The 17,768-nt window shown below is 57.2% G+C and overlaps 1 protein-coding gene across 1 annotated transcript in view; it reads right to left on the reverse strand.

Moving 5' to 3' along the window:
* Nucleotides 1-17,768, reverse strand: part of LAMA3 (laminin subunit alpha 3) — a 192,782-nt gene that overhangs the window by 2,193 nt on the left and 172,821 nt on the right. The window contains 8 exon segments of the mRNA XM_068165489.1: nt 119-212; nt 2,606-2,733; nt 4,190-4,349; nt 8,066-8,206; nt 9,515-9,704; nt 12,308-12,471; nt 14,020-14,164; nt 16,830-16,961. Coding sequence (XP_068021590.1) covers nt 119-212; nt 2,606-2,733; nt 4,190-4,349; nt 8,066-8,206; nt 9,515-9,704; nt 12,308-12,471; nt 14,020-14,164; nt 16,830-16,961 — 1,154 coding nt within the window.

Here is a 17,768-nt window from a genome sequence, read left to right on the forward strand (position 1 = left end):
CTGCAAGGAACAGGAGACACCTGCTGGGCCTCCAGGTTGTTCCCAGGATGAAGAGCAGGGAAGGGATTAATTAAACCCCTGGAGCTGCAAAGCTCAGGCCTGGTAGGACCCCACATACCTGCAATAGGATGCCAGTGGCCATCAGTCAGAGGCTGCTCAGGTGTCACTGATGTCTGGAATTCCCCAGCACCATAGTTTCCAGCCACAGTGACCTGGGGAAAAGAAGTCACCTTTGAATTTAAGGTGGCAAAAAGCCCTAAGAGCAGCAGGAAACCACAGGCCTGTAAGCAACTAACTGAGCTGGGGATGGCTGAGCCTCAGCCAGGGTAAGAGTGACACTCATGGGACAGGTAACACAGAAGCTATCCTCTCCAAGGGGGAGCTAAGTTTCCCTAATGGAATCCCAGGAGATGATAAAGAATCATGGAGCTGCTTCAGTTGGACAAGACCTCTATAATCTTCAACCAACAACCCAACCCCACCATGGCCACCCAAACCTGGCCCCAAGGGCCATGGCCACAGCTCTCTACAACACCTCCAGGGATGGGGACTCCACCACCTCCCTGGGCAGCCTGCTCCAGGGCTCTGGGACTCTCACAGCTAAGAAGTTTCTCCTCATGTTGAGGAGGAACCTCTTGGGTTGCAGCTTGTACCTGCTGCTCCTTGTCCTATCCCTGGGCACCACTAACAAGAGCCTGGCCTCTTCTTCTTGGCACCCAGCCCTCAGATCTTTACAAACATTAATGAGACCTCAGCCTTTTCTCTGTGATCCTCCAGTCCAACATCAGCCCAACCCCACCATGGCCACCAAACCCTGGGCCCAAGGGCCATGGCCACAGCTCTCTGCAACACCTCCAGGCATGGGGACTCCACCACCTCCCTGGGCAGCCTCTGCCAAGCCCTGACCACTCTGGCAGCAAAGGAACTTTTCCTTCTCTCCAACCCAACCCTCCCCTGGCACAACTCCAGGCCATTTCCTCTCCTTCTATCACCGGAGCCTAGGGAGCAGAGCCCAACCCCCAGCTCACTGAAGCCTCCTCTCAGGGAGCTGCAGAGAGCAATGAGGTCTCCCTCAGCCTCCTCTTCTCCAGTCTTCAGCCACTTTAGTGTGCTGGGAGAAACTAACTGGTGGCTAACAGAAGAACAATAAAGCCAAGTTCCCTAATCGGGGGAGAGGGAGAGGGAGAGGGAGAGGGAGAGGGAGAGGGAGAGGGAGAGGGAGAGGGAGAGGGAGAGGGAGAGGGAGAGGGAGAGGGAGAGGGAGAGGGAGAGGGAGAGGGAGAGGGAGAGGGAGAGGGAGAGGGAGAGGGAGAGGGAGAGGGAGAGGGAGAGGGAGAGGGAGAGGGAGAGGGAGAGGGAGAGGGAGAGGGAGAGGGAGAGGGAGAGGGAGAGGGAGAGGGAGAGGGAGAGGGAGAGCTTTCTGAAGCTGGGCAGACTCATGCTGGTTTAAGCTGTGCCATGAGACAGCAGCTGCAGTGGAGCACTGGTGTCTTTCTGTTTGATGTTTGTCCAGCAGCAGCCACAACAGTTTTGTAGCCTAAGATTCACATTCTGAAGCTGCTACATCACAACAGAGCAGCAGTGGTGACGACCAGCACCAGGCCACAGCCAGCAGCTAGGGTAGAAGATGTGAGCAAATCCCATCCTGGGCTGCAGCAAGAGAAGTGTGGCCAGCAGGGCCAGGGAGGGGATTCTGCCCCTCTGCTCCACTCTGCTGAGACCACAGCTGCAGCTCTGGGGCCAGCTCTGGAGCCTCTGTGCCAGGAAGGATCTGGAGGGGCTGGAAGGTGTCCAGAGAAGGGCCAGGAGGAGGAGCAGAGGGCTGGAGCTGCTCTGCCCTGGAAACAGCCTGAGAGAGTTGGGGTTGTGCAGGCTGCAGAGGAGAAGGCTCCCAGGAGACCTCATTGTGGCCTTCCAGGATCTGCAGGGGGCTCCAAGAAAGCTGGGGAGGGACTTTTGAGGGTGTCAGGGAGGGATAGGACTGGGGGGGATGGAGCAAAATTTGAAGTGGGGAGATTGAGATTGGCTGTGAGGAAGAAGTTGTTGCCCATGAGGGTGGTGAGAGCCTGGCACAGGTTGCCCAGGGAGGTGGTGGAAGCCTCCTGCCTGGAGGTGTTTGCAGCCAGGCTGGATGTGGCTGTGAGCAACCTGCTGTGGTGTGAGGTGTCCCTGCCCATGGCAGGGGGTTGGGACTGGCTGAGCCTTGAGGTCCCTTCCAGCCCTGTGATGCTCTGCTCACAGCCAGCCAGATGGCTCAGGCTCTGCATCAGCCATGGTGATGGAGCTGCACCAGCACAGCCCCATGGTGACTGCTGCAGGAGTGGGAATCAGCCAGAGGCTTCTGCAGGCTCTGCCCAGTGGCATTTTACAAAGGCTCAGAAGCTTGAGAGGCTTCAAACTGTGCTCTGCTGCTGGCCAGAGGGAGGAAAGCTGCCAGGTTAGATGTTCACATTCCCAGGAGGTGGCTTTGAGCAGCTCCCAGGAAGGTGGCCAGCAGGGGCCCTCTAGACAGATGTTGTAACACTGGAGCCCAGAGCTCAGGGTCAGAGCTCCCCTGGCTGAAGGAGGGCAATGCAGCAACCAGGGAAGCACAGCCTGCTCTTACCTTCCCTCCTTCCATGTACACAGTCAGGTAGCTGCCTTGCTTGCTCCCAGCATGCAGGAGGGTCCCTGCTGCACTCCTTGGCCTGATGCTGAACACCACCCTGAAATCCAAGCCCAGGAGCAGGTGGCCTGTGGAGAATTGGACAATGGGGAGAGGAATGATCATGGGAGATAACAGGAACACCTACAACAGGACACTTAAGAGACAATTCCACACACCCTCACAGTACCACAGTGTAACTAAGGTTGGAAGGGACCTCAAGGATCACCAAGTCCAACCTGTCACCACAGACCTCATGACTAAACCATGGCACCAAGTGCCACATCCAATCCCCTCTGGAACACCTCCAGGGATGGGGACTCCACCACCTCCCTGGGCAGCACATCCCAATGGCCAACAACTCTCTCAGGGAAGAACTTTCTCCTCACCTCCAGCCTGAACCTCCCCTGGCACAGCCTGAGACTGAGTCCTCTTGTTCTGGTGCTGCTTGCCTGGGAGAAGAGACCAACCCCCACCTGGCTACAACCTCCCTTCAGGGAGTTGGAGAGAGCAATGAGGTCTTCCCTGAGCCTCCTCTTCTCCAGGCTAAGCAACCCCAGCTCCCTCAGCCTCTCCTCACAGGGCTGTGCTCCAGACCCCTCCCCAGCTTTCTTGCCCTTCTCTGGACACCTTCAAGTCTCTCAATGTCCTTCTTAAACTGAGGAGCCCAGAGCTGGACACAGGACTCAAGGTGTGGCCTCAGCAGTGCTGAGCACAGGGCACAAGGACTTCCCTGCTCCTGCTGGCCACACTCTTCCTGATGCAGGCCAGGATGCCCTTGGCCTTCTTGGCCCCCTGGGCACACTGCTGCCTCCTGTTCAGGCAGCTGTCAATCAGCACCCCCAGGTTCCTCTCTGCCTGGCTGCTCTCAGCCACTCTGCCCCCAGCCTGTAGCTCTGCCTGGGGTTGCTGTGGCCAAAGTGCAGCCCCTGGCACTTGGACTTGTTGAATGCCATCCTGTTGGCCTCTGCCCATCTGTCCAGCCTGGCAAGGTCCCTCTGCAGAGCCCTTCAGCCCTCTAACTGCCCAACATCTGCTCCCAGCTTGCTGTCATCTGCAAATTTACTGCTGATGGACTCAATGCCCTCATCCAGATCATCAGTGAAGATGTTAAAGAGCCCAGGGCCCAGCACTGCTCCCTGGGGCACACCACTGGTGCCTGGCTGCCAGCTGGCTGTGGCACCATTCACCACCACTCTCTGGGCTCAGCCTCCAGCCAGTTCCTAACCCAGCTCAGAGAGCTGCTGTCCCAGCCAGGGGCTGACAGCTTGGCCAGCAGTTTGCTGTGGGGGATGGTGTCAAAGGCCTTGCTGAGGTCCAGGCAGACCACATCCACAGCCTGCCCCACATCCACCAGGCAGTCACCTGGGCATGGAAGGAGATCAGGCTGGTCAGGCAGGACCTGCCCTTCCTAAATCCATGCAGGCTGGACCTAAGCCCTTGGCCACCCTTCAGGTGCAGTTATTGCCCCCAGGATAATCTGCTCCATCACTTTCCCTGGCACTGAGCTCAGGCTGACTGGCTCATCCTCTCCACACAGCTTACCAAGGGTGATGTATCCTCCTTCATCGAAGAAATAAATCCCTGGCTCCATGGCAACATCCAGACATGGAAGGACATCCTGGTTTTGCTGGGGTGCCCTCAAGACTTCTCCATTCATCTTCAGATTCTTCAGGCAGCCCTTGAAACTCTTTGTTGGTATGTTCTGGAAGCAGATTTCAAGGCATGAAGACAGCAGCACAGCAGCCATTACCTTGGCAAGGGTGTCCAGGGGTGCTTGGGGACTGCTGGGCTGCAGAAGGGCAGCTGGCACTGAAGGCACCCAAACCCCACCTCTGATACAGGGGAGAGTATGGAAGTGTCCACCCAGCAGCCCATCCTGCACTGAACTGGAGCTGAGCACAGCCTTCCACACTGTCCCACCACATCCTGGTCTCCAGGCTGGTGACACATGGGTGTGATGGGTGACCACTGGATGGATACAGAACTGGCTTGATGGCTGCACCCAACAGAGTGGCTGTCCATGGCTCCATGGCCCAGGGGAGGCCAGGGACAAGCAGAGTCCCTCAGGGATCAGTCCTGGCACCAGGCTTGTTCAACACCCCTGTGGGTGCCAGGGACAGTGGCACTGAGTGCACCCTCAGCAGGTTTGCTGCTGACACCAAGCTGTGTGGTGCAGCAGACAGCTGGAGGGAAGGGATCCATCCAGAGGGAGCTGGACAGGCTGCAGAGCTGGGCACAAGCCAACCTCAGGAGGTTCAACAAGACCAAGTGCAGGGTCCTGCAGCTGGGTGGAGGCAACCCCAGGCCCAAATGCAGGCTGGGCAGGGACTGGCTGGAAAGCAGCCCTGAGGAGAGAGCCATGGGGGTGCTGGGGGAGGAGAAGCTCAGCAGGAGCTCTCAGTGTGCACTTGCAGCCCAGAAAGCCAAGCAGAGCCTGGGCTGCAGCAGGAGAAGTGTGGCCAGCAGGGCAAGGGAGGTGATTCTCCCCCTCTGCTCAGCTCTGGGGAGACCCCACCTGGAGTCCTGCCTCCAGTTCTGGAGCCCCTATGCCAAGAGGGATCTGGAGGTGCTGGAAGGTGTCCAGAGCAGGGCCAGGAGGATGAGCAGAGGGCTGGAGCACCTCTCCTGTGAGGAGAGGCTGAAGGAGTTGGGGCTGTTCAGGCTGGAGAAGAGAAGGCTCCCAGGTGACCTCATTGTGGCCTTCCAGGATCTGAAGGGGGCTCCAGGAAGGCTGGGGAGGGACTGCTCAGGATCTCAGGCAGTGATAGGACTAGGGGGAATGGAATGAAGCTGGAGGTGGGGAGATTGAGGCTGAAGGGGAGGAGGAAGTTCTTCCCCATGAGAGTGGTGAAGCCCTGGAATGGGTTGTGCTGGGAGGTGGTTGGGGCCCTGTCCCTGGAGGTGTTTAAGCCCAGGCTGGATGAGGCTCTGGGCAGCCTGATCTAGTGTGGGGTGTCCCTGCCCATGGCAGGGGGGTTGGAACTGGATGATCCTTGTGGTCCCTTCCAACCCTGACTGATACTATGATGCTATGAAACAAACACCCTGCTCTGTGTGAGCCTCAGGACGTTCAGCAGGGACAAGAGGCCGGGCTTGCACCCAGGAATACCTAACCCAGCAGTGCAGCTCAGACTGGGATCCACCTGGCTGGAGAGCAGCCCTGTGGAAAGGGACCTGGGGGTCTTGGTGGACAAGCAGCTCAGCATGAGTGCAGAGTGTGCTGCAGCAGCAGAGAAAGCCAACAGGATGCTGAGCTGCAGCAGCAAGGGCATCACCTGCAGAGATCACAAAGTCATTGTCCCACTCTGCTCAGTGCTGGGCAGCACACACCTGGAGCACTGCCTGCAGGTTTGGTCCCTGCTGTACAGAAAAGCTGTGGGCAGGCTGGAAAGTGTCCAGAGAAGGGCCAGGAGAGTGCTCAGAGGCCTGGCAGCCCTGCTGTGTGAGGCAAGGCTGAGAGCTGAGTGTGTTCAGCCTGCAGAAGAGAAGGCTCAGGGCAGACCTCATCACCATGGAGCAGCAGCTAAAGGGAGGCTGCCAGGAGGATGGAGACTCCCTGTGTCCAAGGAGCCCCATGGGAAAGACAAGGGGGGATGGGGCCAAGGCACTGCTGGGGACATTCCCATGGGACTGCAGGAGAAAATGTTTGCCCCTGAGAGCAGTCAGACACTGGAATCATCTCCCAGGGGCAGCAGGGGAGTCCCCTCCATGGGGCAGTTGGAAGGCTCAGCTTGGCAGGGGGCTGGGCCAGCTCCTTTCAGCTCTGCTGTGAGCTGGAGGGGTTGGAGCAGATGGTCCCTGGGGTCCCTTCCAGCCTGGCACTCAGTCTGTGTATTGCAACATCTGTTTCAACCAGCTCAGAGCAGCAGAGCAAGAGCTGGTTTGGAGGTAACCCAACTCCTGCTTGCAGAGCAGAAGCTCCCAGGGAGGTGTCACCAAGAGCAATGGACCCAGAGCTGGGACAGCCCAGGCTCAGCTTTCCCTTCCTGAGAGGTTCTGTAGCCAAATCTAACTTTAGAACATGCCCAACTTTAGCACAGCAGGAGCCACACACATTCCACCTTCAAATCCAGCTCTACCTTCCCAAGCAGGGGATGCCTTTGTCCCTCTCCAGCTTGTTGCCTAGTCCATGGAGGGAAATGTTCTGTGGGCAGAGGGTGTGCCTGGAATCCACAGAATGGGTTGGGCTGGGAGGGACCTCAAAGCTCATCAAGTTCCAACCCAGCACAGCTTGCTCAAGGCCTCATCCAGCCTGGCCTTGAACACCTCCAGGGAGGAGGCAGCCACAGGCTCCCTGGGCAGCCTGTGCCAGAGTCTCACCACCCTCACTGTGAAGAATTTCTTCCTACTCTCCAGTCTCAATCTCCCCTCTCTCACCTTCAATCCATTGTCTCTCACCCTGTCACTCCCAGCCCTTGTCACAAGTCCCTCCTCAGCTCTCCTGTGCCCCTGTTAAGTACTGGAAGGCTGCTCTAAGGTCTCACCCAGCCCCTTCTGCACTTCTCTTCTTCTTCCAAAAGTCTTTGCTCTTTTTCTACTTTATAAAGAGGAGAAATAAAACCAGCCCATGGCTGTCCTCAGCTTCTCATCAGCACATGCTGGAAGTGCAGGTCCTGCTGAGAGCTGTGTGAGCAGGTGAGCAAAGACAGCTGGGATGAATCATACAATCACCAAGGTTGGAAGAGACCTCAAAGATCATCAAGTCCCAGCTGTCACCCAACACCTCCTGACAACTAAACCATGGCACCAAGTGCCACATCCAATCCCCTCTTGAACACCTCCTGGGACAGTGACTCCACCACCTCCCTGGGCAGCACATCCCAATGGCCAAATCTCTCTTGCTAGGAAGAACTTCTTCCTAACACCCAGCCTCAACCTCCCCTGGCACAGCTTGAGACTGTGTCCTCTTGTTCTGCTGCTGCTTGCCTGGGAGAAGAGACCAACCCCCACCTGGCTCCAACCTCCCTTCAGGGAGTTGGAGAGAGCAAGAAGGTCTCCCCTGAGCCTCCTCTTCTCCAGGCTAAGCAACCCCAGCTCCCTCAGCCTCTCCTCACAGGGCTGTGCTCCAGACCCCTCCCCAGCTTTCTTGCCCTTCTCTGGACACCTCCCAGCAGCTCAGTGTCTTTCCTAACCTGAGGGGCCCAGAACTGGACACAGGACTCAAGGTGTGGCCTCAGCAGTGCTGAGCACAGAGCACAAGGACTTCCCTGCTCCTGCTGGCCACACTCTTCCTGATGCAGGCCAGGATGCCCTTGGTCTCCTTGGCCCCCTGGGCACACTGCTGGCTCGTGTTGCTACCAGCAGTCCCAGGTGATGCTCACCCAGGGCTTGGGAACATCCCCAGAGCTGTTCAGCAGGGCAGGGCTGGCTCACAAAGTGCCCTGAGCACAGCATGGGGGGGATGTGGCAGTCATTTACCTGTTTCTGCAGCCATGGCAGCCCTCCCACGTAGACTGGGGGCTTGAAGCTGAGGGCAGAGGCTGGTGGCAGTCTCCCATGCTGGGCCCGCAGCCCATCCACCACGAGGCGAAGGCTCCTCCCGGCCAGGCTGAGCAGCACCTTGAGGGGCACACAGCTCAGAGTGCTTCTGGTAGGCATGGGCTCAGCTCAGGGCTGGGCAGAAAAGGGTGGGGGCAAGAGCATGGGGCCAGGCTCTTTTCACAGAGTCACAGGATGTGAGGGGCTGGAAGGGACCTCCAGAGCTCACCCAGTCCAACCCCTGCCAGAGCAGCATCACCCAGGGCAGCTCACACAGGAACACAGCCAGGTGGGGGTTGAATATCTCCAGAGAGGGAGACTCCACAACCCCCCTGGGCAGCCTGCTCCAGGGCTCTGTCATCCTCACAGGGAAAAAATCCTTCCTCCTGTTTCCATGGCACTTCCTCTGCCTCAGCTTCCACCACTGCCCCTTGTGCTGGCATTGGGCATCCCCCAGCAGAGCCTGGCTCCAGCCTCTGGGCATCACCCTGCACAGCTTTAGCAACAGCAAGGAGCTCACCCTCAGGCTCCTCCTCTCCAAGCTCCAGAGCCCTCAGCTCCCTCAGGCTCTCCTCAGGAGGAAGATCTTCCACTGCCTGCAGCATCTCTGTGGCTCTGTGCTGGACTCTCTCAGCAGTTCCCTGAGGTCCTTCTTGACCTGAGGGGCCCAGAGCTGGACACAAGATTCCAGCTGTGGCCTCAGCAGGGCAGGGTAGAGGAGCAGGAGAATCTCTCTGACCTACTCCCCACAGCCCTTCTAATCCAGCCCAGGATGCCCTTGGCCTTCTTGGCCACAGGAGCACATTGCTGGCTCATGGTCAACCTTCCATCCTCTAGGACCCCCAGGCTCTTTTGCCCTTCACTGCTCTCCAAATGGTGCCCAGGGACAGGACAAGGGGCAGTGGTCACAAACTGGAGCCTAGGAGGCTCCATCTGCTCAGGAGGAAGAAGTTCTTTGGGGTGAGTGTGCTGGAGCTCTGGGGAGGTTGTGGAGCCTCCTTCTCTGGAGAGGTTCCAAACCCATCTGATGGTTGTGATCCATGGCAACCTGCTCTGGGTGCCCCTGCTTTGGCAGGGGGATTGGACTGGATGACCCTTCCATGCTGGGACTCTGTGGATGCAAAGCCCTGAGGCCAGTGAGAGCCCTTGGGGTGTTCATTCCCTTGAGGAGCACATTGCTGAGGCATTCAAACTGAAAACAACATGCTGGGGGCTTCAGCTTCTCCAAGGCCTCTCCAAACAGCTACCTGTGAACCACATAAACTGGTGGGCATCAGAATGAACTTCAGGTGACCAAAATCCAAGCCCTCACGGCAGACAAATTCGGTTTGCTGCCCCTGCTGGCCGCAGGCTGTGGCCCCACCGGCGGCCCCCAGCCGCAGTACTCACAGTGTGCCAGCGCCCGTCGTTGTGCTTAGCACTGCTCCTCATCTTCAGCTGCTCGCCTCCGGAGCCCAGGGACAAGACAAAACGTCCTTTTGAGATGTAGAGAGCCAAGGGGGAGGCCTCAGACGCCCCCTCGATGAAAATGATTGATCCTCTAGAGGCTCGAGTCCGGACGTCGACAGAGAGGTGCAGCCTGAGGAGGAATCACAGAGCTCCATCAGCAGGGCTGTGCAGAGCATCCCAGAGCTCCATCAGCAGGGCTGTGCAGAGCATCACAGAGCTCCATCAGCAGGGCTGTGCAGAGCATCACAGAGCTCCATCAGCAGGGCTGTGCAGAGCCTGAGCAGAGCATCACAGAGCTCCATCAGCAGAGCTGTGCAGAGCATCACAGAGCTCCATCAGCAGGGCTGTGCAGAGCATCACAGAGCTCCATCAGCAGGGCTGTGCAGAGCATCACAGAGCTCCATCAGCAGGGCTGTGCAGAGCATCACAGAGCTCCATCAGCAGGGCTGTGCAGAGCATCACAGAGCTCCATCAGCAGGGCTGTGCAGAGCCTGAGCAGAGCATCACAGAGCTCCATCAGCAGGGCTGTGCAGAGCCTGAGCAGAACATCACAGAGCTCCATCAGCAGGGCTGTGCAGAGCCTGAGCTCTCTGGCTGGGTGTGAGCAGAGCATCACAGAACTCAGCCTTGGAAGGCACCTCAAGGCTCAGCCAGTCCCAACCCCCCTGCCATGGGCAGGGACACCTCACACTACAGCAGGCTGCTCACAGCCACATCCAGCCTGGCTGCAAACACCTCCAGGCAGGAGGCTTCCACCACCTCCCTGGGCAGCCTGTGCCAGGCTCTCACCACCCTCATGGGCAACAACTTCTTCCTCGCAGCCAATCTCAATCTCCCCATTTCTAGATTTGCTCCATTAGAACAGACAGAGCCTGGGCTCTTAGCTGGATTATTTCTGTTCTCCACTAAAGAGAAATCCATCCAGTCCTGCTGCCCCAGCACAAGGGCCTGGAGCTGCAGGAGGGGGTCCACAAAGATGATCAGAGGCTGCAGAACCTCCCCTGTGGGGACAGGCTGAGAGAGTTGGGGCTGTTCAGCCTGGGGAAGATAAGGTTCCAGGGAGACCTCAGAGCAGCCTTCCAGTACCTGAAGGAGCTGCAGGAGAGCTGGGGAGGGACTTGTGACAAGGGCTGGGAGTGACAGGATGAGGGACCATGAATCAAAGCTGGAAGAGAGGAGATTGAGAATGGAGATCAGGAAGAAATTCTTGACAGTGAGGGTGGTGAGACTCTGGCACAGGCTGCCCAGGGAGGCTGTGGCTGCCTCCTCCCTGGAGGTGTTCCAGGCCAGGCTGGATGAGGCCTTGAGCAAGCTGTGCTGGTGGGAGGTGTCCCTGCCCATGGCAGGGGGTTGGAACTGGATGAGCTTTAAGGTCCCTTCCAACCCAACCCATTCTGTGGCACTTGCAGTGAAGTCCATTGTGAAAGACAGAAGAGCTTTTGGGTGCAGTGTTGCCCAGGGTCTGCACTTGGGAAGGTGGCTGGGTGCTGACAGAGCCAGGCTCAGCACCTGGCATCAGTATGCACTGTCCTTGCCCACCACAGCCAAGTCAGCTTGGGCAATGTTGGCAGGACTGCTCTGCCATGGGCAGGGACACCCCACACTAGATCAGCCTGGCCAGAGCCTCATCCAGCCTGGCCTTAAACACCTCCAGGGACAGGGCCCCAACCACCTCCCTGGACAACCCATTCCAGGCCTTCACCACTCTCATGGGGAAGAACTTCCTCCCCACCTCCAGCCTGAATCTCCCCACCTCCAGCTTCATTCCATTCCCCCTAGTCCTAGCACTGCCTGAGATCCTGAGCAGTCCCTCCCCAGCCTTCCTGGAGCCCCCTTCAGATCCTGGAAGGCCACAATGAGGTCACCTGGGAGCCTTCTCTTCTCCAGCCTGAACAGCCCCAACTCCTTCAGTCTGTCCTCACAGGAGAGGTGCTCCAGCCCTCTGCTCATCCTCCTGGCCCTGCTCTGGACACCTTCCAGCACCTCCACATCCCTCTTGTCATAGAGGCTCCAGAACTGGAGGCAGGACTCCAGGTGGGGTCTCCCCAGAGCTGAGCAGAGGGGGAGAATCACCTCCCTTGCCCTGCTGGCCACACTTCTCCTGCTGCAGCCCAGGCTCTGGTTGGCTTTCTGGGCTGCAAGTGCACACTGAGAGCTCCTGGGGAGCTTCTCCTCCCCCAGCACCCCCAAGGCTCTCTCCTCAGGGCTGCTTTCCAGCCAGTCCCTGCCCAGCCTGCATTTGGGCCTGGGATTGCCTCCACCCAGCTGCAGGACCCTGCCATTGCTCTTGTTGAACCTCCTGAGGTTGGCTTGTGCCCAGCTCTGCAGCCTGTCCAGGTCCCTCTGGATGGATCCCTTCCCTCCAGCTGTCTGCTGCACCACACAGCTTGGTGTCAGCAGCAAACCTGCTGAGGGTGCACTCAGTGCCACTGTCCATGGCACCCACAGGGATGTTGAACAAGCCTGGTGCCAGGGCTGATCCCTGAGGGACTCTGCTTGTCCCTGGCCTCCCCTGGGCCATGGAGCCATGGACAGCCACTCTTTGGGTGCAGCCATCAAGCCAGTTCTGTATCCATCCAGTGGTCACCCATCACACCCATGTGTCACCAGCCTGGAGACCAGGATGTGCTGGGACAGTGTGGAAGGCTTTGCTCAGGTCCATGGACTTCAGATGACCTTAAAGGTCCTTCTCCAAGCAAACCAATGCTCTGATTCCATGAACATTTGCATTACCTGTCTGTAGCTGCAGCTGGAGGAAACATGTAGGCTATGGAGCTGTTTGGGGTGATTCCAAATTGCTGTGCTTCACTGCTGCTGATGTTGAGCTGGGCTGGTGAAGAGGACCTTGGCTGGGGTTGCAGATGAGCAGCTTTCAAATACTCAAGGGAATTTTCATCCTGTAGGACAGAATGGAAACATTCACTGGGCAAGCACATGCAGCTGACACCAAGCTGGGAGCAGATGTTGGTCAGTTAGAGGGCAGAAGGGCTCTGCAGAGGGACCTTGCCAGGCTGGACAGATGGGCAGAGGCCAACAGGATGGCATTCAACAAGTCCAAGTGCCAGGGGCTGCACTTTGGCCACAGCAACCCCAGGCAGTGCTGCAGGCTGGGGTCAGAGTGGCTGAGAGCTGCCAAAGAGAGAGGGACCTGGGGGTGCTGGGTGACAGCAGCTGAACATGAGCCAGCAGTGTGCCCAGGCAGCCAGGAAGGCCAAGGGCATCCTGGCCTGCATTAGGAAGAGTGTGGCCAGCAGGAGCAGGGAAGTCCTTGTGCCCTGTGCTCAGCACTGCTGAGGCCACACCTTGAGTCCTGTGTCCAGTTCTGGGCCCCTCAGTTTAAGAAGGACATTGAGAGACTTGAAGGTGTCCAGAGAAGGGCAAGAAAGCTGGGGAGGGGTCTGGAGCACAGCCCTGTGAGGAGAGGCTGAGGGAGCTGGGGTTGCTTAGCCTGGAGAAGAGGAGGCTCAGGGGAGACCTTCTTGCTCTCTCCAACTCCCTGCAGGGAGGTTGTAGCCAGGTGGGGGTTGGTCTCTTCTGCCAGGCAGCCAGCAGCAGAACAAGAGGACACAGTCTGAAGCTGTGCCAGGGGAGGTTTAGGCTGGAGGTGAGGAGAAAGTTCTTCCCTGAGAGAGTTGTTAGCCATTGGGATGTGCTGCCCAGGGAGGTGGTGGAGTCCCCATCCCTGGAGGTGTTCAAGAGGGGATTGGATGTGGCACTTGGAGCCATGGTTTAGTTGTCAGGAGGTGTTGGGTGACAGGTTGGACTTGATGATCTCTGAGGTCTTTTCCAACCTTCTTGATTCTATGAACCCCCCCAACATTTCAGTCTACAGATTGATGAGTTCCTGAGGCAGGAACAGCCTTCTCCAAGTGGCAGAGAAGCTGTTCTCACCCTGGGATGTAGCATGGAACTTCAGCACTGAAAGAACTTGCTTCAGGTGGGAGAGGGAAGGAAAATAATTACTCCTGAATCTCAGTTCTACAAACAGACACAGCCCTGGTGGCAATTCCAAGGCTGAGCAGCTGAGGGAGCTGGGGGTGTTGAGTGTGGAGAAGAGGAGGCTGAGGGAGACCTCATTGCTCTCTGCAGCTCCCTGAGAGGAGGCTGCAGGCAGCTGGGGGTTGGGCTCTGCTCCCTAGGCTCAGGTGATAGAAGGAGAGGAAATGGCCTGGAGTTGTGCCAGGGGAGGCTTAGGTTGGAGAGGAGGCAAAATGTCTTTGCTGCAGCAGGGGTCAGGGCTTGGCAGAGGCAGCCCAGGGAGGTGGTGGAGTCCCCATCCCTGGAGGTGTTCCAGAGCTGTGGCCATGGAACTTGGGGCCAGGGTTTGGTGGCCATGGTGGAGATGGGCTGCTGGTTGGACTGGATGATCTCAGAGGGCTCTCCCAACCAGAACAATCCTATGCTTCTATGGTAATATGGAGTGCAGATGACAGTAGGAAGCCTACCTTGAGCATCTTAACCCTGGGCTGATGCCTGAAGTCCTTCAGCAGCAGTGGTTGGAGGCTCTGGGCTCGGCGGCAGGCTCCCAGGGACACCCCGGACTTGGCAGTGTAGTTCACAAGGTTCTGAACCTCAGGGAGCTGACCTGTCCTGGAGTGGTGAAAGCAGGAGCTGTCAACACCCTGCAGACCTCTTCTGGACAGAATGGATTTCCCAGGGCCCTGCTGCTCCACTTTCCCAATGACAAATGCTGGTTCAATGCTCCAACAAGTGCCCCCACTTGCCCTGGTTCTGCCCCTTTGCCTTTGGCTCTGGAAACACTCTGCTCCTGTCTTCTCAGCCCTTCTCATCAAAGTGGCTTTGCTAAGGGCTAGTGATTTTAAAAGCAAACAGACAAATGTTGCCAGTGGGAAAAAGGAAAAGAGAGGAAAAACTGCCCCCAGGCTCAGGTGAATCAGAGCTGTGGATCAGAGCACAAAACATTGCTGCTTAGCTGTGCATAACCAGGGGGGCTGCCCAGCCTGGAGAAGAGAAAGCTCCAGCAGCCTTCCAACTCCTGAAGGGGGCTACAGGAGAGCTGGGGAGGGACTTTTGACCAGGGCTGGGAGTGACAGGATGAGGGCTGATGGCTTCAGGCTGGAAGAAGCTGGATTTAGATTGGACATTAGGAAGCAATTCCTGCCCCTGAGGGTGGTGAGGCACTGGAGCAGATTGTCCAAAGGAGCCTTAGAGTCTCCAGTCCTGGAAGTGTTGAAAGGGCCACAAGGATGAGCAGAGGGCTGGAGCACCTCTCCTGTGAGGACTGACTGAAGGAGTTGGGGCTGTTCAGTCTGGAGAAGAGAAGGCTCCCAGGTGACCTCATTGTGGCCTTTCAGGATCTGAAGGGGGCTACAGGAAGGCTGGGGAGGGACTGCTCAGGATCTCAGGCAGTGATAGGACTAGGGGGGATGGAATGAAGCTGGAGGTGGGGAGATTGAGGCTGGAGGGGAGGAGGAAGTTCTTCCCCATGAGAGTGGTGAAGCCCTGGAATGGGTTGTCCAGGGAGGTGGTTGGGGCCTTGTCCCTGGAGGTGTTTAAGCCCAGGCTGGCTGAGGCTCTGGGCAGGCTGATCTAGTGTGGGGTGTCCCTGCCCATGGCAGGGGGGTTGGAACTAGATGATGCTTGTGGTCCCTTCCAACCCTGACTGATACTGTGATACTATGAAAGGTTGGACAAGGCCTTGAGCAAGCTGGGATAGCAGGAGGTGTCCCTGCCCATAGCAGGGGGGTTGAACTAAATGATCTTTAAGGTCCTTTCCAAGCCAAAGCAGTCTGGGATTCCATGAAAATCAGGCAAAAATGGCAACATTAGGTTGTGCTAACTCAGGACCTAACTCAGTGCCAGGACTAAAATCCCACTACCATCTGACCAGCAACCTGACACCAAGTGCAGTCTGCCTGGATCAAAGAATGCTTTGGGTCAATGCACTCATGAAGGCTTCACAGAACCACAGAATGGTTTGGGTTGGAAGTGACCTCAAAGCTCATCCAGTCCCAACCCCCTGCCATGGGCTGGGACACCTCCCACCAGCACAGCTTGCTCAAGGCCTCATCCAGCCTGGCCTGGAACACCTCCAGGCAGGAGGCAGCCACAGCCTCCCTGGGCAGCCTGTGCCAGAGTCTCACCACCCTCACTGCAAAGAATTTCTTCCTCATCTCCAATCTCAATCTCCCCTCCTCAAGCTTCAGTTCATTGTCCCTCACCCTGTCACTCCCAGCTCTTGTCACAAGTCCCTCCCCAGCTCTCCTGGAGCCCCTTCAGATACTGGAAAGCTGCTCTAAGATGTCCCCAGAGCCTTCTCTTCTCCAGGCTGAACAGCCCCAACTCTCTCAGCCTGTCCCCACAGGGGAGGTTCTGCAGCCTCTAATCATCTTTGTGGCCTCCTCTCAATCCTCTCCAGCAGCTCCAGGTCCTTCTTGTGCTGGGGGCCCCAGAGCTGGAGGCAGTGCTGCAGGTGGGGGCTGAGCAGAGCAGTGCAGAGGGGCAGAATCCCCTCCCTGTGCTGCTGCTCTCCCTGCTCTGGCTGCAGCTCAGATACCAACCTGACACCAAGTGCAGTCTGCCTGGATCAAAGAATGCTTTGGGTCAATGCACTCATGAAGGCTTCACAGAATCACAGAATGGTTTGGGTTGGAAGGGACCTCAAAGCTCATCCAGCTCCAACCCCCTGCCATGGGCAGGGACACCTCCCACCAGCACAGCTTGCTCAAGGCCTCATCCAGCCTGGCCTGGAACACCTCCAGGCAGGAGCATCCACAGCCTCCCTTTGCCAACACCTGTGCCAGTGTCTCCCCACCTGCACTCTGAGGAATTGCCTCCTAATTCCCAGTCTAAACTTCCCCTCTTCCAGCTGCAATGAGCTCCCTGTAGCACAAGCACACCCCACTTACCTCTTTCATCCAGCCTGGCCTTGAACACCTCTGGGGTGGATTACAAAATTACAGAACACAGAATTAACCAGGTGGGAAGAGACCTTTGAGATCATTGAGCCCAACCTCTCACCCAGCACCATCTGATCACTCAACCATGGCACCAAGTGCCTCAGCCAGGCTCTTCCTAAACACCTCCAGGGATGGGGACTCCACCACCTCCCTGGGCAGCATATCCCAGTGACCAATCTCTCTTGCTGGGAAGAATTTCTTCCTCACCTCCAGCCTGAACCTCCCCTGGCACAGCTTGAGGCTGTGTCCTAGAAGAGCAATTTAGCACCAAGTGATCTTAATGTGAGTGAAAGAGGCCAACATTTACCAAGCTGAAATCTCCCTAGGCCAAGTACCTTTTAATGAAGATGTTTGAGATACAGCCTTCAAAATCATCTCCTCCAAACCTGAGAGGTTCAATCAGTGCCCTTGCTCTTGGAGAGTCAACTGCTGCTGCTGCTGCTTTGTCATCAACCAGCAGATGTACTCTGAGACAAGAGGACAAGCAAGGATGAGATCCCAAGAGAGTCATGAACCTGAATCAAATGTAGACATCTACAAGGAACCACTTGCCAGGTACAGAGGAACTCTGCTAGAGCTTCCTTGGCTCCCCCCTGGGATGTTTGCAGTGTGTGCTCACTGCTGTGCCAAGTGCTCAGCTCCTCAGCAGCAGGCTGAAGAGCTGAAGGTGGGACTGCAGTCCTGCAGTGAGATCCTGCTCCAGCTGGCACTCATGGAAGAGCTCTCATTGACAGCTGTGGGACAGGGGATTGCATCCTCTGGGTCAAAATGGTCACCAGCCATTCACAGCTTTCCCCTTCAACATTCAAGGCACTCCCTGTGCTCCACAGACTTCAGAAGCAGTTAGGAGGTCTTCAGTAAATTGTCTCTTCTGGTATCACCATCACAGAGCATTACTGACAGAACCAGAGGCAGTGGTGGCTTCTTCCATGGGCCTTTAGCCACCTGTGTGAGGTGTCTGACTTCATGGCAGATGTAAAGGCAAAGGGCAGGGGAGGAGCTCCAACACTGCAGCTTGACAAGCAAACCCCACACACTCAGAGAGATGTAGTGATGTGCAGCAGAAACATCCCAGGCACCAGCATCTGCATTCAGACACTCAAAAGCCTTCTTCTGCTTCATTCTTTCAGCATCCTCTGCTAGCAGAGGCCACTTTGAGCTGGGTACCTGGCAGGCTGCTCCCCCAGCTCAACCCCCCTCAAGCTTCCCTCCCAGCTCAACCCCCCTCAAGCTGCTCTCCCAGCTCAAACCTTCTCAAGCTTCTCTCCCAGCTC

Source organism: Melanerpes formicivorus, unplaced genomic scaffold (genome assembly GCF_026170545.1).
Source record: "Melanerpes formicivorus ecotype bairdi unplaced genomic scaffold, bMelFor1.0.p_v2 SCAF_89, whole genome shotgun sequence".
Classification (NCBI taxonomy): Eukaryota; Metazoa; Chordata; class Aves; order Piciformes; family Picidae; genus Melanerpes; species Melanerpes formicivorus.